At 50.4% G+C, this 23590-nt stretch overlaps 10 protein-coding genes across 10 annotated transcripts; 6 read left to right on the top strand and 4 right to left on the bottom strand.

The window, feature by feature from the left end:
• Positions 1-475: 475 nt before the first annotated feature.
• F4812DRAFT_460351 (uncharacterized protein) lies at positions 476-3385 on the top strand (the record flags this gene model as incomplete). Its single annotated transcript, XM_047937680.1, has 1 exon — positions 476-3385. One exon carries the CDS (start codon positions 476-478, stop codon positions 3383-3385), a length of 2910 nt encoding a protein of 969 aa, XP_047789107.1.
• A 1381-nt stretch (positions 3386-4766) lies between these two features.
• F4812DRAFT_432812 (UBC-like protein) lies at positions 4767-6035 on the top strand. The gene is made up of 2 exons (XM_047934567.1): positions 4767-5138; positions 5353-6035. Exons 1-2 carry the CDS (start codon positions 4955-4957, stop codon positions 5676-5678), a joined length of 510 nt encoding a protein of 169 aa, XP_047789106.1. The 5' UTR covers positions 4767-4954; the 3' UTR covers positions 5679-6035.
• F4812DRAFT_432810 (glycosyltransferase family 62 protein) lies at positions 6036-7903 on the bottom strand. The gene is made up of 2 exons (XM_047934566.1): positions 6535-7903; positions 6036-6464 (listed from the first exon to the last, which is right to left on the bottom strand). The coding sequence occupies exons 1-2, from the start codon at positions 7600-7602 to the stop codon at positions 6444-6446; spliced, it is 1089 nt and encodes a 362-aa protein (XP_047789105.1). The 5' UTR covers positions 7603-7903; the 3' UTR covers positions 6036-6443.
• A 227-nt stretch (positions 7904-8130) lies between these two features.
• F4812DRAFT_66049 (UbiA prenyltransferase) lies at positions 8131-10167 on the bottom strand. The gene has a single exon (XM_047939284.1). It carries the CDS (start codon positions 9482-9484, stop codon positions 8462-8464), a length of 1023 nt encoding a protein of 340 aa, XP_047789104.1. The 5' UTR covers positions 9485-10167; the 3' UTR covers positions 8131-8461.
• A 140-nt stretch (positions 10168-10307) lies between these two features.
• F4812DRAFT_460347 (FAD-binding domain-containing protein) lies at positions 10308-12122 on the top strand (the record flags this gene model as incomplete). Its single annotated transcript, XM_047937679.1, has 6 exons — positions 10308-10465; positions 10530-10864; positions 10946-11007; positions 11076-11166; positions 11235-11565; positions 11636-12122. The coding sequence occupies 6 exons, from the start codon at positions 10308-10310 to the stop codon at positions 12120-12122; spliced, it is 1464 nt and encodes a 487-aa protein (XP_047789103.1).
• A 9-nt stretch (positions 12123-12131) lies between these two features.
• On the bottom strand, positions 12132-14217 carry F4812DRAFT_65970 (uncharacterized protein). Its single transcript, XM_047939283.1, has 4 exons — positions 13732-14217; positions 13177-13676; positions 13036-13112; positions 12132-12968 (listed from the first exon to the last, which is right to left on the bottom strand). Exons 1-4 carry the CDS (start codon positions 13927-13929, stop codon positions 12643-12645), a joined length of 1101 nt encoding a protein of 366 aa, XP_047789102.1. The 5' UTR covers positions 13930-14217; the 3' UTR covers positions 12132-12642.
• A 137-nt stretch (positions 14218-14354) lies between these two features.
• Positions 14355-15567, top strand: F4812DRAFT_65906 (uncharacterized protein). The gene is made up of 2 exons (XM_047939282.1): positions 14355-15063; positions 15144-15567. The coding sequence occupies exons 1-2, from the start codon at positions 14506-14508 to the stop codon at positions 15363-15365; spliced, it is 780 nt and encodes a 259-aa protein (XP_047789101.1). The 5' UTR covers positions 14355-14505; the 3' UTR covers positions 15366-15567.
• Positions 15366-16955, bottom strand: F4812DRAFT_66088 (putative short-chain dehydrogenase). The gene is made up of 4 exons (XM_047939285.1): positions 16836-16955; positions 16716-16772; positions 15929-16579; positions 15366-15863 (listed from the first exon to the last, which is right to left on the bottom strand). Exons 3-4 carry the CDS (start codon positions 16556-16558, stop codon positions 15501-15503), a joined length of 993 nt encoding a protein of 330 aa, XP_047789100.1. The 5' UTR covers positions 16559-16579; positions 16716-16772; positions 16836-16955; the 3' UTR covers positions 15366-15500.
• Positions 16956-17313: 358 nt separating this feature from the next.
• F4812DRAFT_465494 (FAD-binding domain-containing protein) lies at positions 17314-19368 on the top strand (the record flags this gene model as incomplete). The annotated part of the gene is made up of 7 exons (XM_047938441.1): positions 17314-17522; positions 17578-17915; positions 17962-18023; positions 18089-18275; positions 18331-18568; positions 18622-18827; positions 18897-19368. 7 exons carry the CDS (start codon positions 17314-17316, stop codon positions 19169-19171), a joined length of 1515 nt encoding a protein of 504 aa, XP_047789099.1. The 3' UTR covers positions 19172-19368.
• Positions 19369-22217: 2849 nt separating this feature from the next.
• Positions 22218-23580, top strand: F4812DRAFT_65836 (uncharacterized protein). Its single transcript, XM_047939281.1, has one exon. The coding sequence runs from the start codon at positions 22534-22536 to the stop codon at positions 23488-23490; it is 957 nt and encodes a 318-aa protein (XP_047789098.1). The 5' UTR covers positions 22218-22533; the 3' UTR covers positions 23491-23580.
• The last annotated feature ends 10 nt before the right edge of the window (positions 23581-23590 follow it).

The following is a 23590-nucleotide window of genomic DNA, read 5'->3' as shown; positions in this document are numbered from 1 at the left end:
AAATCTTATGTTTTTCTAAGATTTGCTCTGGTCTTGGCCGTCCGCTCCTTTGATCAATCCCCTCCCCCCTTTCAATTCCATTATCCTACGTCTTATCTTTATTTTGGTTGTTTTGTGACCAATCCGTTGCAAGGGAAGCCGGACGACAATAACTCTCACCGACCGCTGGTAAAACCTTCCCCCCTCACCGACGACGAGGTACGACATCGCATTTCAGTACCAAGGACCCCCCCCTAAAAAAAGAAACAATTATCAATCTAGGGCCTTTTGCATTTGAGTTAGAAAACTGACACATTTCTTAATATCTCAGGCGCTTTCTGCAACGTCGTCGCGCATTGTTAGATTGACATGTCCAATTAACATTTCCGATCTCTCCGTCTTTACCGATACACTATACTTGGAAGATACTCTATGATATCTTTCTATAACTAAGTTTCTTTCCCCGCTCTGTGCGCCGGGGAGGCTTGAAGGAATAATGGCCACTGTAATTGCTGCCAGTCTCCCAACCGAGACGGTTATGTTGAGCGGAGTAAACGATATCCCATCGCGACAACTTCGTATCTCAACGCAACAAGACGAGACCATGACCCAATCAGCTTTTCCCGGTTCCCAAACTTCTTCGCATACCAACCTACCACCGCCGAACCCGCCCTTCGTTTTTCCAGCTCGCGTGTCACCGTCATCTGCGCCTTCGTCCTTCTCTCGAGCCACGGGACGTCGACCTCAGTCTGCGATAGAATTTCAGGGTCGGTCTTTTGGTTTCGCTGGCGGAATGCCAGATTCACCCTCGAGGTCGCCGGCTTTGCCAGATTTTAGTTTCAAGCCGGGTGCCCCTCCCAGTCCGACCAGCAGTCGACCACCTCGATCTCCCGGTCTACCTGATTTTTCGTTTAACCCAGGTGCAGCTCTCGGGCCTGATGAATCTCACCTCAGTCCTTCCCTCGCTCCCCCGTCGCCAAGGATACATCCGAACCGCAATGGCCATCGAAGAGGTGGAAGCGAGTTCGTAGGCGGTAAACTCACAGGGGGAGGGTCTATTACTGTGATGAGTACTAGTCCAACCAGATCCGAGGGGGGCATTGGATCCCCAAAGCTATCGCCCGCAGATGGTCCGCCAAGAAGAGGACACGCACACCGTCGCTCTGCTGCAATCTCTAGCCACGATCTGACCATGATACTCAAACCGAATAACGCGGCTCCGAGAGGAAGTAGTGCGCCTACTAGTCCAGCTGAGTTCGACGAGAAATTTCGCAGTTTGCCTGAACCAAAAACCGAACACCCCAAAGCTGAGAGCGTTCACCAAGAGGCAAACAACGAGATAGTGCAGGAAGCATCTGTTCAAAGTACGCTACAGGCTCCTCCATCACCAAGCCCTAATCCACGCACGCGGGTTGGGTTTTCTGATACACTTGAATTCATTCCCCGTCCTTTATCGATGGTATCAACTGATACGTCAAGCACGGTGACAGTTCGTCCTGGCCATCGAGTTTCGGGGAGCGTCTCCTCTGTTGTCTCGACTAACGTAGCATCTGCGGACCGTGATGCTTGCAGTGTACTTGGGTCGCCTGGTTCCCGCGCGAAAGCTGATTCCCGCCCTAGCACCGCAGGTGCCGTACTAGAGCGGTCCCCAAGTCTCATTGTGCTCAATGGGGACTCCATATCACGTAGGCGGAATTCCATTCCATTGCTAACGGATCTCCCTAAGCGCAGCTCTGGATCGCCCACGAACACGAGTCCCTCGAAAACCCCTAGGAGATGGTCTTTTTTCGGACTCGAACCCTTCGCGGGAACCAACTCACCGACGAAATCAATATCACTTGGCTCCGGTTCATCTAAATATGCGGAGAAGCGGTCTGGGTTCGCTAACTTATCGGCGGAGCTTGATTACATCCCAACGTCGGACAGTCTATCCCGTTCGGAAAGCAAGAAAGGCTCGGTGAGGAAGAAGAAGCAGAAAAGGGTGAGGACATGGGCTGGTTCCATCCTAACGAGGAAACCGAAACCTCGCAAATCAAAATCTGTGCGCCGTCGCTCGCAAACGCCGCCAGTATATCAAGAGCAGGTAATCGAAGATTTCGGCGACTATCTCATGGACGTACCTGAGGCACCTCCTGCACCTATCGCGCCGGTGGTCCTGGTCACTGAACCTGAACCCGACCCAAATATGGAGCCTAGTCGAAGGTCAGAGGATGATATATCTTATCCTATGATTGATCTTGACGCAGCTCTTGGCCCATTCAATACACCTTCCTCGCGTGATCCCCAATGGGACGAGGCGCAAAAAATAGGCGCTCCACCTAAACGCCAGTTACACAGTGCTGCTGGCTTGAGAGGCTTCAGCGGTCCAGGAATGCACTATCACCGCCGTGCCGAGAGTGCGCCCGAGATGCCACCCTTTGAAGCTGCACGATTCGGCATCCACCGCTTCGGCAGTTCTTCAACTATGGCAGATGTATTTGAAGAGGACGAAGAGGAAGAAGAGATCACGAGCGCAAACACTCCGTCAGAAGAATCCTCTACAGAAGCCCAAGATGCTTCGGCCGATGAAAGCGAGTCAGCATCAAGCACCGAAGAGGAAGCCGTTTCGACACCGACGCAAGTACGTGAGCATGGCAAAGTTAGTCCAAAGGACATCCTGTCTATGTCTCCCCTAGTGACACGCCAGGGTAGTGGGTCAAGCTTGGACATGTCACGACCGGTATCTAGGCCATGGACTGATAGTTGGGCTGGTGGTCTTCGAGAAGAGATCATTCTGGAAGAGCCCAACTACAGCACGCCTAGGCGTGCTACTACTTTTATGATGGGTGCCCCAGGAACCCCCGATTCAGAAGCACCATCTCCCCGCCAGATCTTGAACACCGACATCGATCCGATGGATGTGAGTAATGGGGCGTTCCCCTTGCCAGCCACCCCATATTCACTAAGTTATTCGTCGTCATTCCCGTCGCCTCGTTCGCCAATGTCATATGATGCCCAGCGAATCTCGACCGCTCCATCTTCAATCGCTGATGAAAATAACTACTACTCACTATTGATGGGCGAACCTGGGCCAGAGTTGGTTCGAATATCTGTTGATGTCCCGTCTCTGACGAGTAGTAATTCGACCACGACGCGGGATAGCACATTTGCACCAGGTGTCCAACCCAGGAACATGCCCTTCCATGACCAGCGACCTGCTTCGTTTAGCGCTGCAGCATTTGGCCGCCGTAGGTCCAGTTTGGTCAGTCTCAGTAGGCTAATTAGTAGCGCCCACGGAGAGCGAAGCAAACTAAGCATGGAGGTCCCTCTTGATTCGGACCCGGAGGACAAGCCCAAGATGAGCAAATCGAAACGTTTCAGTCGCATGCTGCAATTCTTGAAGCCGAAGGGATCGGCCAAGCCTTAAAGGGGGTTTCAATGCTTCTGTTACAGGCCTCTCTACTCAGAATCGGTGCTCTCAGGTGGACGAGAGGGCGGTCATCAGATTGGTTCCGCAGTGGCCCACTAACGGATCCGATGAAGTTTATGTATTCTCACGCATTTCTCATTACCCATCCCATACCAACGAACGTTCTCCACGGAGATGATCCTTGACGGTACTTGAGACAATCTTATTCACGACTTTATCTGCAAAGCATGCATTGTTTTGTACGCATACGAGAACCCAAAGTATCAGGGGTCAATCTCGCAATCGTTTTAGCTTTCTTTTATCTTATTTTATGAACGCATGACGGCATCTTTAAGCCATTTCATGACCACGGCTTCCCTTTTTTTTTCTAAGACGTTCACCCAGTCTATTTTCATTGCTTAAGGAGGAGGAAAAGGGGGAGGAAATTATACAGCCGTTTAGGCTCAGAAAAAAAAACTTAGTGCCACTGTCGGAGGATCTGGTGGTTTCCGGTTTCTCTGGGCACAGCGCTCACGGATATGAATGTGGATGGGAGGAATATCTCGGGACCATGTTCCATAAAAAGTTGATAAGTCTGTTGCTACAGGACCTGTAAAATTAGTTGCTCACCGTGGACTCGTCGAGCATGCCAGGTTTGTACACGCAATAATAGCGAACATAAGCTACTAAAGATAGGTTACGATGCCGGCTCTGCGTTCATATTACTGGCGTGATATGCATAACGCTTGGGTTTGGGCATTTTTCCTAGCAAGTAGCTATTATATACTTTTTAGTAGTTAAGTAGACAATGAATCAAATATATGTGTAAAATAGAAATATCATTCTACCTTTCTGAGACTATAACTGATAGTATTTACCTAGGTACCTAATGTATTAGTTAAAATGAAATAGTACAAAGTCGTCTTGCTTACCGAAACTAATCTTACTTGGAGATATAAATGTGCCAGTATATATGAACATCAATAATAGGAGTACTCGAACAGGAATTAGGATTATTTAATTTCACAACTTATGTGCTACTAATTATTTCAAATTTCCAAGTCAGCTACTATGTACCTCTAATCATAATATAGGTATTATTACGTTAGGTAGTATTGTTATTACTTCTCGATATAATGAATGTAATACTTTGAAACTTTGTTTAATTGAGGTAGTTAACTGTTTACGTTACTTCCCGTGTAACGCCGTTTCCACGGGTTCCCATTATGTGTCCACCCCCTGCCACCGAGGCAAGTTCCTCGGCCTGGACCGGGGAGGGGGGGGGACCTTAGGTTAGGTAGATAGCTGCTAGACCCAATCAGCGGAAGGTGGATCCCCTGTTCTGTGTCTGGGGAGTGGAACCGTGAACGGCGCGGCGCTTTACCTTAGGTACCTAACTGCCTGCCGAAACCTTAACAAGTTGTTCTGCTGGGTTTTGCACTTTGCTAATCGCCGTCGCCCAAAGTCGTTTCCTCGCTAACCTTCTATACGCTAGAAAAATAACAATTACCGATATCATACATACATATATTATACATATCGCATCACGTCAACATCAGATACGTACAACTCGTCTTGTTTAACCCGATGGCGAACTCAGCGTCGTCGTCGTCGCGCAGCGCGATCAAGCGCCTCGTCAAGGAGATATCCGCCTGGCAGAGCGAGTCGGAGAACGAGACGGGTATAGAGCGCCTGGGCCCCGTGAACGAGGAGGAGCTGCTGCACTGGGAAGCCGTCATCAACGGACGGGGGATAGGTAACGGTTACGATGGTGCGTCTGCCTTTGCCTTGCCTTGCGATTCATCATCCTCTTCCTCCTCTTCTCCCTTCCCCTTCCTCTGACAACCCCTTCCCCCCTCCGGGCCCATAACCCAAACCTACCGTCCCGTACTATACAAGAACAACCCAGTCCGACAGTATTCCCATCTGTATAATCCAATGCCACCTAACCTAACCTAACCTAACCCGACCCGCCCCGTCCGCAGAAGGCCGCTGGCTCCTAGACATACAGATACCGGCGACGTACCCGCTGGCGCCGCCGACGATGTCGTTCCGGACGCCGGTGGTGCACGCGAACGTGGCGCTGCGCGGGGGGGACATCTGCCTGGACCTGCTGAAGGAGGCGTGGACGCCGGCGTACAGCATCCTCGAGTGCGTGCGCGCCGTGCGCATGCTCCTCAGCTGCCCCGAGACCGACAGCCCCCTCAACGTCGACGTCGCCGCCCTCCTCCGCGCCGGCGACGCCCTCGGCGCCAGGCGCCTCGTCGAGTTCTGGTGCGCGGACGAGGGCGGACGGTACGAGGGGAGGTAGTGGGGGAAAGGGAAGGGAAGGAAAGGAATGCGTGTGTTAGGCGTGGAGTTTGGAAGAAGGGGGGTGATGGAGAAGAAGTTTTAAGGAAATTGGACATTTCGGCAAATTCGAACGAGATGAATAGCTGCTTACCTGACGGTTTAGATGAGCTGGTAGGGAAAGGGAAGGGGAAGGAGACGTTGAGGGATAGTTCATTTACACAAGAATATGGAGCGGGCGTTTTTGTTGGCATATGTGTGACATCGACTCTCTCTTTACACCAAGCTGCTATTTCTCTTTCTCTTTTTTACTCAATCATAGCGTATATTTCACCAGTAAAGGTCAATATTTTAATAGAATATTGAAAAAAAGAAACCATTCTATTGTTATGATTTCTCCGAATTCCCGAAGCGCCTGTAACGACAGTCCGGTCCCTTCGCATTTGGTGCAATCCCCTTGGGCTTTCGCCTAGTGTAACAATATTGTTTAAAAAGTGCAATAATTTCCCCGTCCTGTAATGATGATGATGATGATGCTGTTGCTGCTACTGCTACCTGAAATAAATATATCTACAAGGGGAAAAAACCGCCCCCCATCTCTCGACCACAGCTACAACAAGGCTTGGTTAGGGGTGTGGTTTCGGTAACTCATGCTCTTTTCGTCACAAACAATTCGGCACGTTTAAAACTCCTCATCTCCAAAATGCAGTGATCCGAGACTCGTGGCAGATTACAAAGGTTTCGTTATGACAAAAAAGCGTTTCGAGCTGTATGTTAGTTCCGTCCTCTATTCGTTGTAATGATAAACCTATACACATCCAAGTCAGCTGGTAAGTACCTTTTTTGTTTAGACGATATCATGGCAGAGAGAATATTACTTTATAGTTTGGTAACCCAGTAGCATGCCAGCCTAACCTCCTCGCCATCTTCGCAAACCCTTCGGTTTCGATTAGATGGTAGAACGGGAAGGGCGGGAACATAGCACCGTCACGGTGAACATCCGCCCTCACTAATAATGCAGTACCACCTACACCGTCCAAGGGTACTTCCAGGTGCTTTTCATCCTCCTTCTCCGCCATGTAGGCCATCAAAGCTCTGTAGGTTGCCATTTCAGAATATCCTTCGAGGATGATTTCGTCTCGGCTCATCTTAGAAGCAATTTCCTGCGCGGTCGGACTATCCTGCCAGCTGTTGAAATCGTACGGGCGTTCTTTCGGCTTTCCTGTTTCAGTGTCGATATACCTCTGGTAGCAATTTGGTACTATGATGGGCTTGTCGTGTGACGCCAGATCTTGTATCAAAGTAGGCGGTGTCTCAATGATATCCGAGTCCAACCATAATACCCACGAGGTATCAGCTCCCAGCGTAGTAAAAAGTAGCGAATTCCGCGCTCTCGACATCGAGGCTCGTCTCGCCTTCTGGTTCTCCATCTTATGCCGCTCGCTTTCGTCCTGAGATGTCAGCGGAGGGTCAAAATCCTGTCGTTCGATAATTATGCTCCTGAATCGGTCTTTAGCCGGGCCCTTCTGTGTCTTCGTGATCTGGGCCTGCAGTGAAGTAGTAGCCGCATTGCCCTCCTTATTTTTAGGTAGAATGAAACCGAGAGTAATCAGTTCCCGCGGGTATTGTAACTTCAATAAATTGTCCCAGTATTCCTGATAGAAGCGTGCCATCGGTGTTAGGATAAGGACGGCCTCTCGATTTCCGATGGGATCCGCGGTAATTGTAACATTGTTTAGGTTAAAGCGCCGGACAGGAGGCCGTTCGACAATGAGGCTCGACTTCGCGCTGGGCTTACGGGTAGCGGATCGGGTGACATTCGAGGGTTGCGAAGTCGATCCGTTATGTGAGAGGAAATATATTATAAAGATACAGAGTATCGCGCCGATGGACAAGGTAAGATAGTTTGTCCTCCGCAGGCGGACTGGCCCCATAGGGCGCGCCATGATGAATTGATATTATCTCTCAAAACAGGACGTAGAGAGAGGTTATGCTGAGGACAGCGCGAAAAGGAGCGTAATGAACAAGAACGGAATCACTAATTGGCACGGGCCATCGAGGGCATAAATGGGTACTGCTGGTCGGAATAAAGATTCGCAATAAACCGTAGGTAGAATAGAAATCGCTATGTGATCGCAGTAGATGATCCCGGGGATAGCAACGCCAGGATAAAACGGCGATGCGTCGGTTTCGTCGAGTTGCTGGTGATGAGGCTGTCGTTAGAAAATTGTTGTTAAATTTCCCACGGCGACTTTGCCAGATAACACTAAAAATTGAAATGGATTCGAGGTACATATTAGTACATACCTAACCTTAGGTAGCCTACCTGGTATGTACCTTAGGTAACCTACCTAGATAGTAATAGATCTAGGTACCTAGTAAGGTATGAGGTAACGCTCTAAGATTGTTGGGCGTGAAAGTACCTTCACCACCTAATTTTAGGTAGATAAGTAAAGTACCAGGTAACCTCACAAAGCTTTTAGGTTTAACTGACAATACGAGCGTAGCACGGGTAGCTCCAGAGTGCTGCAGTGGACCCACTTCGTTCTGTTCGAACTTCGGCCGTTTCAATTCTCACAATTGTAGGCCTGCCTTTAACTTACTATGTATTCAATTGTACGAATCGTATTGTACCACATAATTACCTAAGGGAAGTACCTAACTTTAGGTATATCTTACTAAGATATAACAGTATAACGGGCTTTCTTCCTGTTGCTAACTAACTAACTTACCAACTATCTACACACAACTATTACTACCTGGGTTAGGTACACAACAATTTCCAAAAGATGCGATAAAATGTACTTAGCCATAAGGCCACAAGCCTTGAAAGAGGCTAGACGCGGAGGCCAAACCAGCAGTGATAAAACCTCCAGTAAACCAGAATCCGTACTTGAACCACAGCCAACAGCTATACGAGTCCCCAAGCTCCACCATTGCGATCATCGCTCCAAGCGAGGACGCACAGCCACCCACCGCTAGTATAAAATACAGCAAACCCAGATCCGCTTCAACGCCGACGGCCGTGAGCAGTACAATCACCAAGCCAAGGATCGGCCACAATATCAGTTTCGTTCGATTTCCGAACAGAACGGCCATGCTCTTCAGCCCAATCGCCTTGTCGTCCGCCACGTCCTGGTGCGCGTAGACGGTGTCGTAGATGGTTGTCCAGAGGATACACACAGCCAGGAGGTAAAGAGACGGGCTTTCCTCCGAGGGCCGCAGACCCATCGCAGAGCTCCCGACCAGGGACCCCCATCCGAGCCAGAGTCCCAGGACGACTTGCGCGAAGTGCGTGTGCCGCTTGGCCCACGGGTAGTAGAGAACCGCCGGGATATTGGCTAGGGCCCATCGGGACGTCTCCGCGGGCAGTAGGGGGAGAAACAGGGCCGCTGCGAAGGCCTGGGAGGCCGTGAACACGAAGGCGGCACGAGGCGAGACGGCGCCGCGAACGATGGGACGGTGCTGAGTTCGCGCCACCATCCTGTCGACGGGGGCATCGACGAGGTCGTTCCACGCGTGGATCGCGTTGGAGAAGAAGAAACTCGCGCCCAACAGGAGCACGCTCGCCCGTGCTACTTCGCGCGGCGGGGAATGTTGCAATGCCGCCGCGTGAAGAATGCCGAATAGGTGAGGAAAGAAGATCAAGAAAAGGCCCGCCGGGGGGCTCAGGCGGGCTAGCTGTATGTACGGAGCCCAGGAGGAAGGGAGGTGGCTTACCCAGCCCCCACCATGTACGCCACCATACTGCTGAGATAAGGAGTGATCAGAGACAACCTTATGCGCGGATGGTTTCTCTGGTTTCTCTGGCTTTCTCACGGGGCCCATCTTCGACGTAAGTGCTTTTTTATGAAGGCTTTGGTTTAAGCAACAAGCATTAACGAATACTCTTCGTCGCGTATGTGAGAGAGGGGAGGAGGGGAGGAGGGAGGGGGGGAAGAGAGAGAGAGAGCTTCAAGGGGCGAGAGGCTGCGCAGCAGGCCGCGAACCAAAGAGGCACGCAAACCACAAGCCCGCTTACTCTCACCGATTGTAAATGCAGGCTTTCAAGATCTTGGCGGTAGGTAGTCGATTGTGCGACCATCTGAGCCTCCAGTTGCGTGCGCTTACCATCGCCGGTCCCGACAGTCTTGGCTCTTGGTCAGCTGTAGCAAGTAATGAGAAACCCGACACTATGTCTAGGAAACAGTGCCATCACAGGGGCGGATCGGCGGGACTGTCACAAGATTTCTTTCACTCCAGAATACTGGCGTTAAACTCGGCGGTTGTCACACTCGGCATGCAGGTCATCTTAATCAATACGTCCAATATTACGCGCATAATCTTCAATTAAGGGGGGGTAGGGGTAATATTAGGGAGTATTAATGGGGTTAGCAAGTAGCCAGCACGCCTTCATAGGGATATGTGGTTCGTATATACCTATACGCTGGGCGTATGAATACAGAATACCACTGTACACTCGTCCCTAAATTGCTTAAATAGATACAAGATGAAAGACGTAAGTAAAGATTCCAGGGATTCGGTAGCAGACATCAAGCCTTCGAATCATACCTGCTTCATCTTGATATACTATTACTAACAACCTGCCTAGAACCTGGGTAGCAGCTCCTAGTGCCAAATGGCCTGGTTCGGGACGGCGCGAGCCGTCATTATGCATACATGCATCCTGTCCCTGTTCCTATCCACGACGTATGGAGCGACTGCCTTGGTTCCTGGCGTAGAGCTTTGCACGCAGCTGGGCAGCATCTTCAATGCTTCTATATGTGTCGCCGGGGAGGCCGAATACCAGAGCTTGAGGACTGAGAATTGGTATGGCGGCAAGGGAAAAGCCACTCGCGTCGGAGCTGCTATCTAACCTAACGTTCACTGCCAGGTCCGAAACTGCGTGGAGGCATCCAACCTGCGTCTTCCAACCAGCGTCTGCAGATGAACTTCGCGTAGCGGTGCCCCTGATAGCCGAAGCCGGTGTCAAGTTTGCTATTCGTTCTGGAGGCCACAGCCCGGCTCCGAATGGCTCTAACATCGACAACGGCATCTTGATCGATCTTTCCAGATTGGATAACATCGATTATAACGCCGATCTTAACATTGTTACTTTCGGCTCGGGGCTGCGATGGGTGGACGTGTACAGCAGACTTGACCAGTATGGAGTCACAGTCGTGGGGGGTCGTGTTGTGGATGTTGGTGTGGGCGGTCTCACTCTTGGAAGTAAGTTTTGGCTGGTCGCCCAGAGAGAGAGAGGGAGAGGGAGAGATACATAAGCTAATGACCAGTATCTATTGTATCCAGGCGGCCTATCTTACCTGTCAGACCTTCATGGCCTAGTCTGTGATAACGTTGTTGACTATGAGGTACGTCAGATCTTTCCAGGGCGCCCTTTTCCCTTTTTCGAACTTAGCTCTTTACCCGCGTCCATTAGGTTGTTATTTCCAACGGCTCCATCATCCATGCCAATGCGAGTCATCACTTGGATCTGTTCTGGGCCTTAAAGGGCGGTGGCAATAATTTTGGTACGTGCTTACGTTCAAGCCAAGCATCTGTCCCTCGAGCTGCTTCGTCTTACCTTTTTTCCCCGCAGGCATCGTGACCCGATTCTCCCTTTCTACCTATCCCATCGGCCAAGTTTGGGGAGGGATTCGGAGGTATGAATTAGGGGATCTAGAGGCAGTACTCCTCGCCATGGCCGAGTATCAAGCTGCTCCGAACAAGGACCCTTACGTCAATGCATTTGTACAAGGGTTTGTCACGAACGAGACTATCGGCGTGGCGCTGACCTTGATCAATCTGAAACCGCAAGAAAACCCTGCCGCTTTCGAGCCCTTCTCCCACCTGAGTCCCGTCTCGGACAGCATCACGATCTTGCCGTTCAGCGAGTTCCTCCAGGGACAAGGCGCCGGAGGTTTGAAACGGTTCGTGACTCGGCGCCAGCATATCTTACCCATACGTATTACCTCTTGGTACTAACAGCCGACTTGACAGGATTGACTGGTCTACGACGAGTTTCGTGCCCAGCGCCTCCATATACAAGGAGTTGGGCCGGATATTGGTCGAGTCGAGCGCTACCAAGAAAATCCAGTCCACCGTAGCCGGGACCGTGATTTTCGGGCTGCAACCCATCTCCGAGAGCTTGGTCCGTGCGGGCCACGCCCGGGGCGGCAATGCGCTGGGCTTGCAGGCTGTCAACCAGACCTGGTTGGTGATAGATTCAGCGTGGTTTTACGAGTCCGACGACGCGTTGGTGCACAATGCGGCGGCGGGCCTCATCGATGCGGTCAAAGCCTCCATCGAGCCCGATAGCCGGCTCCCCTACCTCTTCATGAACGACGCGAGCTGGGACCAGCCGGTGATTTCCAGCTACGGTGCCGAAAATGTGCGCAGGCTTCAGCGGGTGGCAGAGATTTATGATCCGGGTCGTGTATTTCAATCATTAGTGCCAGGAGGTTTCAAACTTCCACCACTGGCTTGAGCTATATACAAATCCAAATCATGATTTTGGGCGATTTCATCAACACGCGTCTCTAATTACCTAAGTCTCAGTCACTGGCCTCAGCTTTACTTCAGCGATAAAGGGCCGAGACAAAGGCAACAACAGCTCTTCCTAATCCTGTAGCTCGAGATTTGAACGCCATTCGAGCATAGTAACTGAAGATTAGCAGCGCTTTCGGTCAAACGTTACCTAGGTACGTAGGTAGAGAAATAAAAAGAAGAAAATACTCGCGCGACAGTTGTCCCAAGCCAATTTACTGACTACCTACGTTACATCTCACTGGCGAAATACCATCCGGATATAGAATACGTGATGACTCTTAATGAAGTACTCGTGCTGATTAACCCCTCATACGCTAAGAATGAAAAGATGGGATACCGAGACCGCGCATTTTAACCTGATCCAGTCCATTATGTTACCGTATTTTCCGCAACTGTCCGTCTAAAATATCTCAGAAGAATAAAAAATAAAAATAAAAAAAAAGCATGAGACACCCTACTCATTGCCGCAGCGAGAGCTCGATTGATTGGTCCTGCGAGTGGTCCTGTAGTCCAACCTGCGAGTCGCTCATCCGGTGGAAATTGCCGCCCTGAGGCTGTCTCTGCTTAGGCGTATATGATATCCCGCTCGAGCTGTTAGTCACAGAGAACCTGGAAGTGATGAAGCTTCGAAGGCGTGGGACTGCTTTCTGCGCAAGTTGATAGAGGGCGGGAATCGAAGTCCCGATCAAAGCGACTGTGGGCTCGACCTGGGTCGGAATCCAGAACGTGACCCCGTACTCGTCGAACTGTGCCGGGATGAAACGGGACATGCTGTACTTCAGCCCTAGAAGTCGGTTAGCAAGAGCTTTCCACGGCTCTGCTGGTGGAGCTTTGGGGGCGGGGAGAATCACACGTCGGGTCTGTCGGAACGTAACGCTCCATCTGCAAGACGAATACGGCAAGCTTGTACGCCGCCGCTATGCTGGCTCTGTTACCAAGATGTAAGAATGCGTTCTGTAGGACATGATTGATCAAGAAAGTAATAAACCCACCCGGCGCCGAGCATGAGTATCGTAGCCACGCCGACACGTTTCCGCAACGGCATCTGAAGCTTCCACACGGGGAACACCGGAAAGACGAGCAGCACAATATCGAAGACCATACTGACGCTGAACAGCGCGACCTGCGTGTAGTAGTAGTACCAGTCGCTGCAGTGCAGGTAGCGCTCCATCGGGCGCCAGAAGTAATAGACGGGCGAGCATATGAACGCCGGGAGGATGGAGAAAACGACGACATAGAGGCCCTGGCAGGCCAGTAGAGTCCATAGAAAGTATCTCGTGTATCGATTTCCTCGAGTGCCGAACATCTTAAGGTAAAAGAGGACGATGGAGATTCTGATGGCTGCCGACATGAGGGGATACAGCCATGCTGAGGTGATAATCCCTTGGAACCAGATCTCATACTCCGCCACCGTGATCTCCATAAGGGGCTTTCCGACCCCAGCCTGAAGATTCATATATGCAGCTAACGAGGTCCAGCCGATGAATAGCATCTGTGCCTCTGTGAGAATCAGTCCACGGTAGGAGTTGTATGAGCTTGAGACGTACTATTGCTGGGACCATCGCATAGTCCTCAGCTCCTAGAGCCTTTGTGCGCCATCTTTGACCCAACCGGGCCACAACGGCGGCGGACGATATGACACCGAGTACGATACAGACGATTGCGATTCGGTACACTTTGTGTGTGTTATTTATGGTGGTAGGGGGAGGTATCAAGTCTTCGTCGATATTGGCACGCACTTCCATCCTGCCAGTGAATCTATATCGATGGCTGTTGTTTGACTAGCTCAGTAGGAAACGAGACTTGGTCCATAGTTGGCATAGCTCCGGCACATAAGACTATGAGAGGATTCCATCCTTGCCTGTCCTGTCGAGTGTTACGACGTACTATGTAGATAGGCCAAGGGGGGTAAGCTCTAATGCAACGTTCAGATGAGGTTGCATGTCTGCCTATGCACGTAAGTATAGGGCGTAGGGAGACGGCAAGAGGGTGTCGCCATAAATGCAGCTCGTGTACCATGCCAAGAAAAACTCAAGTAGCTAAGCTTACAGACATTTCTGCCACCAATACATATCTTCGCCCGTGTAACATAATCGTTGGGATTCGGGGTCTAGCAAACCCCCCCGCCCTTTCCTGATACTTTGCCATAGTGTTATAGGGTAAATTGAATCATGCTTGCAAAAATAACCCTCAGCGGCTAAGCTGTCTTTTAGTTAGACCAGTATCATAGTCGTCATTGTTGTCGTTATCGTCACTGCCGCCCAACATCATGTTGTACCCGGACCCGCTTATAGAAGTGTAAGTGTGGATGGATATGGAAAATGTATCTGGCAGACTGTGTTTATAAAATAACGGCCTATATGCACTGTTCTATGTTCCTTGACGCAACTCTAACTTCTGGCCTCTTCAGCTTCGACGGCGCGATTATGGTGCGAAGGCTTGAGAGTCCCGACCGCTCCTTTGCCTTCGAGGTGACATTCCTGGTCGACCACCCTCTGCTTGTGGCCCTTTCGGCGCGGAAACCGCCCCTGCACTTCCACCCTCACCAGGAGGAATATATCCAAGTGCTGGAGGGATCATTGGCCGTGGAAATTGAAGGCGAGGAGACGATATTGTTGCCTGACAGGGGCGAGCTTCGCGTACGGCCCTGGACGAATCACCGCTTATATTCGCCCCAAAAACTACCGGGAGAGGCGGAAGAGGGAGCCTATAGAGTATCAACGGCTTCCCGAGATCAGAGGAAGACTGTGTTTCTACTTTCAGGGGCCCAGACTTCTGAGGTGTTCCAGCTCGATACGATGTTCTTCCAGAATTGGTACGGGTATCAGGACGAAATGGTCATGAGTGGAAAAGAGCCTAGCCTCATCATAACTATGTGCGTAAGTGTGGACTGTTCTCATTCAAAACCTATCGTGTGTCTTGCCAGATTGTTTGGAGATATAACCAGCCATTCTTACAGATGTTTGATGCCGGCGGCTCATATCTATCTCTACCGAAATGGTTTCCATTTAGCTATCGCCTCGCCCAGATTTTGGGAATTGTTGTAGGCCGTTGGCTTGGTGCTCTTCTTGGATACCAGCCATTCTACCCAAAGTGGACTACGAATTGGAGATTAGCGTGCGAGAAGATGGAGACATCGCTTCTTCTGAAACGAATATCTGGAAAGGAAAGACGAGAATAGTAATGCTTCTAGCTAAACCGGCTGAAGGAACGTCGCAACACAAGAAAGCATGCAGCGAAAGTCGGGTGCTATTCCGGCGCTGGAGTCATTGTTCAGACCTTTCATCCTCAGCTGATATCAGCGGAAACCTGAAATTTAAATTTTCAAAGCTGTACTGCCCGTGGTGACTTTCGTCCAATCGAGGGTCTTGGCCCATAGCTTCTCCTGTTCCCCCTCGTCTAGACTCTCGGGGGAGCTCTTCTCCTTTTTCAAGTGAGTAAAAAAGCCTCGCTCGCCGGGGTGAGCTATTCCCAGTGCGAGCTTCATTACGTCCTCGCCGGCCGAACGTGAAGTCCGCATCGTCGGGTCAGAAAGCAGACGCAGAACAGGCATGAAGGGTTGAATCACGAAGCGCTGGGCCACTTTCAAAACCCCTGGCGTGTTGGTGCGCAAGGCGCGGGAATCAGAAAGGTTACCAGGGTTGATGGCGACAGCAGTGATATGGCTGAGGGCCGGATCCTGGGAAGCCAAGATAGTGTCAGAACAACGATTGATATGGATGGGAATGGGGCGCGGAGACCTACTTTCAGCAGATGTCGATTCAGAGAATACGTCCAAGAGGTGATGGCAAGTTTGGAGTTTGCATACCTCTGGAAGCAGAGGGCGGCCTTTTTGTCCGCGGGATCCGGGGGTGGCTTGACCAGACGCTCAAGGTCTGAAGGGATCTCTGGTGGAATCTTCTCCAATGAGTTCTTGCCTGGCCAGTGGGCGTCGCTAGAAAACAGCACAACGCGGCCACCAGGTCCAAAGTGGCCCAGAAGCCTCAGGACTAGGCTGGCGTGGGCGACATGGTTCACTTGGAAGGTCTTCTCGTAACCATCGTCGGTAAAATCGGGGCCTTCAACGAGGTTCCAGTAGAAGGCATTACAAACGATTGCCTTGAGAGGGGGATATTGAGTGTTGGTGATGCCTTTGGCAATGTCATCGGCAAATCTCTGTACGGCAGCAAGATTGCCGAGGTCAAGCGCATGGATGGAAGTCTTGACGTTGGGGTATCGCGCGAGAATCTGACGTAGATGGACAGTGTTTGCATCGGAATTCGAAGGATCCCTGACGGTGAAGATGGCAGTGATGTCGGGGTTTTCTCGAAGGAGGAACTCAGCAGCTGGAATAGCCAGAGAGCCATTGGCTCCTGTGATAATGACAGTTCCCATTGCGGGCAAGAGATGGGATTTCTGGTAGAGAAGTTACGTCAATAAGGAGGAGAAATGTTTCGTGAGATATCCTTGATAAGTAGCAGGATGGTTTAGGTAGGTTGCCAGCTTCAGGGTTGAAGGGTTGAAGGAATTATAGCAGGTACCTAATACTTACATGTAAGGTATGTCAGAGACTACCTAGGTAGGTACCTAGGTAGTTGATATATACCCCCTAGGTATATATTAGCTAGGTACCTAGTGCTCACGACATATATTTATTGGTTACACGACGTACCTAGTATCAACCATAGGAGGTAGGCTGGGTAGGCTGGGTAGGTAGGTATTTCTCTTTGTCTTGTCAATGTGACAAGTTCTTTCTTCTTGCATATGCCGCCCCCTCCCTTCTCCCTTCTCCCTTCTGCCTTATGCCTTATGCCTTCTGTACCTCCTTCTGCCTTCCCTTTTCTCTCCTCCCTCTCTAATTAGACGTTGTACAGGCCCACATACCTATGTCACCTTTCATTAGGGACGACGCCCGGATCGACATCCTGCACGTCGCCTGGTTTGCCTTGTAATTGATGTAACCAACAGTGGTGACCGGCACTTCTCCTGATATGGAGTTATCAACCCGACATATCTACCGGCTGTTATGCTGCTGGTATTGCCTCCCACTTATTAATTTACAAAACACGGCCATTCTTGGTTTGACCACGGTTCACTTGGCCACCGCCCATTCTGTCCCGCCCGACAATAAGTCAGCCGCGCGAAACAACATGGACGCCCGCTTCGACGCATTTTGTTCCAGCCTAGCCTTGTCGGCCCCACAGGTTCAGTGTCTCAAAGATGAAATTGCCGAGTCTGCAATCGGGTCACACTCGGACGGGTCCGGTCTGGAGCAGGCCTGCCGCGCTGCCGAGATAGCCCTAGGCCATGACCGCGTCGACACCTCGCCCTTGAACAATACCGTGGTTCACGAGAACTGGTATATATATCCATCATCATATTTTAGATCATTATCGATTAACCATTAAAAACAGGTCCCAAGCATGCGTTGCCAGCCCCTATTGTATCATCCAACCGGCAAACGCCGCCGACGTATCAAAAGCCCTCAAAATTTTCCGGCACTTTGACATCAACTTCGCCGTCCGCAGCGGGGGCCACTCGCCTAACCCAGGCGCGTCCAGTATCGATGCAAACGGCATCTTGCTGGACCTGCAGCATATGAATGCCATCAGTCTGAGCCAGGACAAAAGTATCGCCAGCCTTGGGCCCGGGGGTCGGTGGGGTGATGTCATGGAAACTCTCACTCCTCAAGGAGTTGATGTCGTGGGAGGCCGGATTCCTGTTGTGGGTGTTTCGGGGCTGATACTGGGTGGTAAGTGGCGAACCTTCTTAACTTCTTGGTAGCTAAACATCTGTAGGCGGCCTACATCATCTCATGGCGGAGCTGGGAACCGCAGCAGACAACGTTGACAGCTTCGAGGTGAGAGCTTGCAAAGAAGAAGGTCCAGGCCTCGTCATTTTCCATTCGTATTGACTCTGCTATAGGTTGTTTTAGCTGATGGCACTGTGGTCAATGCCAACACAAAGGAAAACAACGACTTGTTCTGGGCCCTCAAGGGAGGCGGGCCAAACTTTGGCGTCGTAACACGATTCGATGTCTATACAATTCCAGCTCGAAAGATATGGTACGAAATAAGAGTCTACTCGGTAGATGATCTTGCTACTGTCTTGGGTACGTCAAAGCATCCATATCACACCCGGGTCCGTTTACTAATTTGCTGCGATAGATGCCCACGTCACCTGGCAGAATAGTGGCGCAAGTGACATCAAGTCCACCGCAAGCCTGATTATGACTCCCGATGCCATCACCGTCATCCTCCAGTACTCGGCACCTGTCGAAAGACCGGAAGCTTTCGCTCCATTCTACAACTTGGAGCCGCTCCAGATCGCTGTGCCGTCGACCATTGGAACGTTTCAGTCATTGGCCACAATCCTCGGGAGTGTGTCCTCCAACCAACCCATGCGGTAAGAGCCCAGCCTGTCCCTGTAGCCATGGATTACTCACATATCGCACATAGGCATGACTACCGTGCAACTAGTTCACGCATTGACGCACGGTTGTACGAGGACGTGTACAGATTTTGGCAAACTAGGGCACTAGCGGTGCGAGATGAGACGGGGGCAAATCAGACCTTCGTCATCCAGCCAGTCATCCCCAATGTGGCTAAGCAGGGGGTGGCCAGGGGAGGTAACTCTATGGGTATCCCAACGGAGAATCATATCTGTGAGTTCCAATACCTTTCCGATCAGGTTTGCCCCTCGACAACGCTAACGAAGCTGGATGTGCCTAAAGGGTGGACAACACTTGTTGACTGGACTGACCCCAAAGACGACGAAAAGGTGCGTTCGGTCTCTATCGAGACCACAGAGCAGTGGAAAAAGCTTGGACAGGAGCGCGGCTTGCATATACCGTTCCTGTACATGAACGATGCCTCGCGGGATCAGAACCCGCTCGCTACCTATGGGGCCGAGAACATTGCGAGATTGAAGGAGATCTCGCTCAAGTATGACCCCACGCAGCTCTTCCAGAAACGCCAGAATGGCGGTTTCCTTTTGTCCAGAATCTAGTGTAGCCCCTTAATCTGGCGAAACTGCCAGGTTTTAGAGATTTTTATTTTTGTTTATATATGACTGTTGCCATCGAGCCATTATGAGAATCTGAGGTCAGACCGCGTTATACCTCAGAGTTCATCTCATCCTATAACCCCCCAGTACTAACGACTTCCAGGGTCCGTATTGCTTATCCCAGCATGGGTCGCCGGTCGTATTTCTGCGATCCTCGACGCGGCCAGCGCTGGCAATTTCCATCATTGTATCCAGTCCACGACAAAAGAAGTCTGGAGATACTGGAAGCAAGAGGATGTCGTTGACCCCGAACGCTGTCGGTTCTTCCTAGTGTACAGCAGTCTCCGAAGGTTGTTGACGGGGAAGTGGTTTATCTTCATCCCTGTCCATGATAAATTTAAGTGAGTCTCGGCTTTCTCAATGGACTTTTGGAACACAATTTCCAAATCGTTTGGCCTAGTCTCTTCGATGAATCATGGTATGGTAGGCGTGGCAGAGGAAGCAGAGAGCCTAATACAAGGCATATTCTTAATGGGAGGCTGGGGATGATACTGAGGATGACACTAGTTCTGCAGTCCGGGTTGTGGTCCATAACATAAACAACGTTTAGCCTGGCAAGCATAAGAGTTAGTGAAGCCATAGTGAGCGCAAGCTCAATGTTAAGAAAGTGAGAGGCCCGTCGGCACTGTGCCAGTCACCATTATCGCATTACATGTCTTTATCGACAACTCCAGTCAGCTGATGTATTTTTTTTTTCCGCTGGTGGTCTGGCTTTGTATGGTATTCCTCTGGGTTCAGTCATCTGCATATGTCCCCCGCAAGTCACCACACTCAAGAGTCTGTTTGACACTAGTTATGCGATTGGCGGAAATGCGCAAACGCCTTTGGGTCGTGTGCTCCGTGCTATACATGCGCTTCTAGTAGATTGTGTCGACGACATTACTGGGCCAGCCCTGTGGGCTGAGGGTGTCATAGGGCTGAAAACCACGGCGTGTTTAAACTACCGCTACATTACCGTCGCAGCTGGGAAGGTCCATTTGGGGAAGTCGATATGTGACCGTTTTGCCTGTCCTTGCAAAGAAGCATCTGCACCTTCTCTTGACTTTCGACAAAAAAGGCTGGATGGGTTCATGTGCGTGTGTGTAATCTTTCCCAGCTGTATCGTGATTGTGTTGCGCTACGAAGTACTGTTAGATGGAAGTGACGGTACTTTGGGGGACTCGGCCGAGGATATACTGATTTTTGATACGGTTTACACAGGCGCTAATTGGTATTGGAACGTCCTGAAGGCTGACAGGGATATAAACAGACAAGCTAAACCAATATATAAATGTCAATAACCACGTTGTGTTTTTCTATCCCTTTAAGCGTGTATCTGCTATTGTCGTGCTGCGCGTCGTGCTCGGGGCTCTCGTGTTCATCGTCGAGGAAGACGCGAGCAGCGACGTATTTGGTAGAGATCGCACAGATCTAGCCGACCGTGTAGGTCTTGTTAGCCGACTATTGTTTCGTTCCATCTTCGTCTCGCTGAACTCTGGCGGCCTATCGGCCTGTGGCCATCTTCACGTTGTTTCAGCTCCTCTAACCACGATACCAAACGGCCCCTTACGGCTCGTGGCTATTGGCTGGTAGCTAGAGAGGTGGCTTTCGAAGCAAGGTGTGCGGTACGTATTTTTTCGAAAAAGCTGTATGTACTACCTATGTAAAAATTGGGGAAAATCTCTTAAACCCACAACCTTGGGGATATATCCAATGAAACATTACTTCCTCAACAATATAGGTAGGTAGGTATGTACTGAAGTGTGGGTAATTTGATGTTGTATCCGTGAACGTTTTCCAATAAGTGGACTCCTCCCACCAAAACTCAGTAATACTACCCGTTGCTTACGTAACCCACTACAATACCTGAATACCTACCTAAGGTACCTAACCTAAGGTAACCAGGTAGGTACTTACGGTGGGCCATATACCCCAAACCGCTAAACCGCCAAAAAGTATATGACATAATCTAAGATTGGATGACATAATCATAAAATAGGTAAATTTTCGTTAAACCTTTATTAAACCGCCGTTAAGCCGCCGTTAAGCCGCTGTTAAACCCCCGTTTAATTTTTTTAATTTTTTTAAAAAAAAATTAAAAAATTAAACAAAGGCTAAACGGAGGCCTTATGATTATGTCATTCAATTTTTGGCGGTTTGGCGGTTTAATGGCATATGGTCCGCCGTCGTACTTAGGAAGTAGGTACGTACGTACGTAATAAAAATGTTAGTGCGATGCTCAACGCTAGTGTTAAACTCTTAACCCATTAAACTACCTAAATGCAGGTGACCTTCTCCGTATGTGCTTACTTACATACATTTTTTCACTTAAGCCCATTTTACTACCTAAGGGACCTAACATTTTTACCTAGCCTTAAACATCTTCATCCACTCCCCGTCCAACTCCATCTTCGGTCCCCTCTTTCGACTCCGAGAAAGGCAAGAGACGAGTTCTAGGTCATCCAGCCATAGGAGGACCCCCGGGAGGGTCCCTGTCTACATTTAGTTACTAACCCGTCTCCGGAACCTGGGGAGCGTCTCGTCTAGGTATTAATTCCAACCACTCCTCTCGACTCGAGAGTCTCTGTCTCTCTCTCTCCCTCTCCGCAGTCTTGCAATTTCGTAACCGTTCCTGGTATCTGGCATCGGGCTTGTCCGTTCCGGCTCGATTCAAATGCCATATGCTATGTGCCATGTTTCGTACCCGTAATCACTCCTGATACTCTTAATGCTCCTGATGGACTCGCCCACCGCTATTAGGTACTAGCATTCCGGCCAACTAAGGACAACTAACAACTTGACAACTCGCTTCTCTTTGTCACCGTCAACTTGTTCCCAAGTTCTTTCCTCGCCTATGTACCTTTCTTTACGGTACGGTACAATCATTTATCAATCCAAACGAGTCGAGGTCACTGCGGAAGCTCGGACTCTTTAAAAACTGACTCGGTACAATACGACATACGACCCGCATAAGATTCAATTTAATTCCTCGTCTCTAGACTCCAGGTACCCTGCCATTGTTCCACAACAACAATCACTTCTTCGAACTGGCGGTCGCATACAAACCCCATATCAACCCAGCCCTTCCTCTCCCTTTCTAAGAAATTCTTGATTGTTTGGTCTACTCTGTCTACCTCCCACCTGAGACCTACATTCCAGAGTCGCACGTCGGACGCAATACCGATCCTCCTTTCCTACTGACCTTCAACGCGTCGGCCGTCTATCTCGACAACCCACCCCTGGCCACTTGTATTGGCCACACCGCTTCATACCTATGAAAACGAAGCGAGATAGACCGCTTGGGTTTTTTTTTGTCCTCGTTGGAAATGGAGCCCGTCCCTGAGACTGAGAGAATGGAGGAATTCCGCTCTTCTCCTTTGCCTACTCTGCGTCTTCAACCAGCTGCCATCATCACGAATGATCCAGATCCTGGTCGCAAGCCTTACCCCCTTCGCAGAGCAACTGACCCCCCATCTCCAAGCTCGCCATCTTGGTCAATGGCGGCCTCTCTTCCGTATCGACCTCGAACTACATCCCCTTTGACTGGTACGCACACCCGATCTAAGTCAATGGCCAGTCTCGCACCACCTACCATTGGTCGTACACGATCTATGCCGGGTGTTGATGGTTCGGGTCGTATTATTTACCCGCCGACGCTCCGCCCGGCCAGTCCCCTAAGTTCTCCCAACAGAGTTCGGGCACCTCGAAAGCCAGTCGATGAAGCATATCCACCGACTTCTCCTATTCGGTCTTCCGTCCTGGATGGTGAGAGGCATCACACTGAGTTAGGCGGTTCTCCCAGCTCTAGCACTCCAAATCTAGGTAATTTAGCTCACCGGCGAACATCTTCACCTCTACGCCTTACGAGCTATTCGTCAAGCACCCCTTCCCTCCCTGGAACTCCGTCGGCTACAGCAGGCTCGCCTTCATTCCGGTCCGAGGGTTTGTCTTATGCTTACACCTTTCCTTCATACTACCCGTCATCATCAGTCCCCTCGACACCGACATCTATGAGGTCCCGCAGTCCAAGTATTTCAAGCCTGGAGACCATTCCCGATTCTCCAGATGCTGAGGAGGCTGCCCTAGAGGCCGAAAGAATCGCCCAGTTGAAGGCTGCTGCGGAGGCCGACGAAGAAGGAGAGTCTGGAGAGGCAAAGGGTCGTGACGCGCCATCGCGTGGAAGATCTATAGTCCTTGGGACAAGAGACAAACGTAAACGCTGGAGTGTCTGTGGCGCTGAGCGACGCGGCGATCTTGATTTGGAGACAATCTGGGAAGACTGAGAATTCCGCATTGGAAGGAATACGAATGAATGACCTTGTTGCATGGCACCACAGCCCAGGTGGTGGGTCCTAAGTCGTTTTGCAAAGCATATTTGATTTT

This window comes from Daldinia caldariorum (genome assembly GCF_022478825.1).
Source record: "Daldinia caldariorum strain CBS 122874 unplaced genomic scaffold F4812scaffold_11, whole genome shotgun sequence".
NCBI lineage: Eukaryota > Fungi > Ascomycota > Sordariomycetes > Xylariales > Hypoxylaceae > Daldinia > Daldinia caldariorum.
This window is presented reverse-complemented; position numbering and strand designations above follow the sequence as displayed.

Bases quoted from the DNA above. Each gene is read 5' to 3' on its own strand.
- F4812DRAFT_432812 (XM_047934567.1), top strand. From the start codon at position 4,955: ATGGCGAACTCAGCGTCGTCGTCGTCGCGCAGCGCGATCAAGCGCCTC. The intron at 5,139-5,352 runs GTGCGTCTGCCT...CCCCGTCCGCAG, and splicing joins GATAGGTAACGGTTACGATG to AAGGCCGCTGGCTCCTAGAC.
- F4812DRAFT_432810 (XM_047934566.1), bottom strand. From the start codon at position 7,602: ATGGCGCGCCCTATGGGGCCAGTCCGCCTGCGGAGGACAAACTATCTT. The intron at 6,465-6,534 runs GTAATATTCTCT...GGATGTGTATAG, and splicing joins CTGGGTTACCAAACTATAAA to GTTTATCATTACAACGAATA.
- F4812DRAFT_66049 (XM_047939284.1), bottom strand. From the start codon at position 9,484: ATGGGCCCCGTGAGAAAGCCAGAGAAACCAGAGAAACCATCCGCGCAT.
- F4812DRAFT_65970 (XM_047939283.1), bottom strand. From the start codon at position 13,929: ATGGAAGTGCGTGCCAATATCGACGAAGACTTGATACCTCCCCCTACC. The intron at 13,677-13,731 runs GTACGTCTCAAG...ACAGAGGCACAG, and splicing joins ATGCGATGGTCCCAGCAATA to ATGCTATTCATCGGCTGGAC. The intron at 13,113-13,176 runs GTGGGTTTATTA...TCTTGGTAACAG, and splicing joins ATACTCATGCTCGGCGCCGG to AGCCAGCATAGCGGCGGCGT.
- F4812DRAFT_65906 (XM_047939282.1), top strand. From the start codon at position 14,506: ATGTATCTGGCAGACTGTGTTTATAAAATAACGGCCTATATGCACTGT. The intron at 15,064-15,143 runs GTAAGTGTGGAC...CCATTCTTACAG, and splicing joins GCCTCATCATAACTATGTGC to ATGTTTGATGCCGGCGGCTC.
- F4812DRAFT_66088 (XM_047939285.1), bottom strand. From the start codon at position 16,558: ATGGGAACTGTCATTATCACAGGAGCCAATGGCTCTCTGGCTATTCCA. The intron at 15,864-15,928 runs GTAGGTCTCCGC...TTGGCTTCCCAG, and splicing joins TGAATCGACATCTGCTGAAA to GATCCGGCCCTCAGCCATAT.
- F4812DRAFT_65836 (XM_047939281.1), top strand. From the start codon at position 22,534: ATGGAGCCCGTCCCTGAGACTGAGAGAATGGAGGAATTCCGCTCTTCT.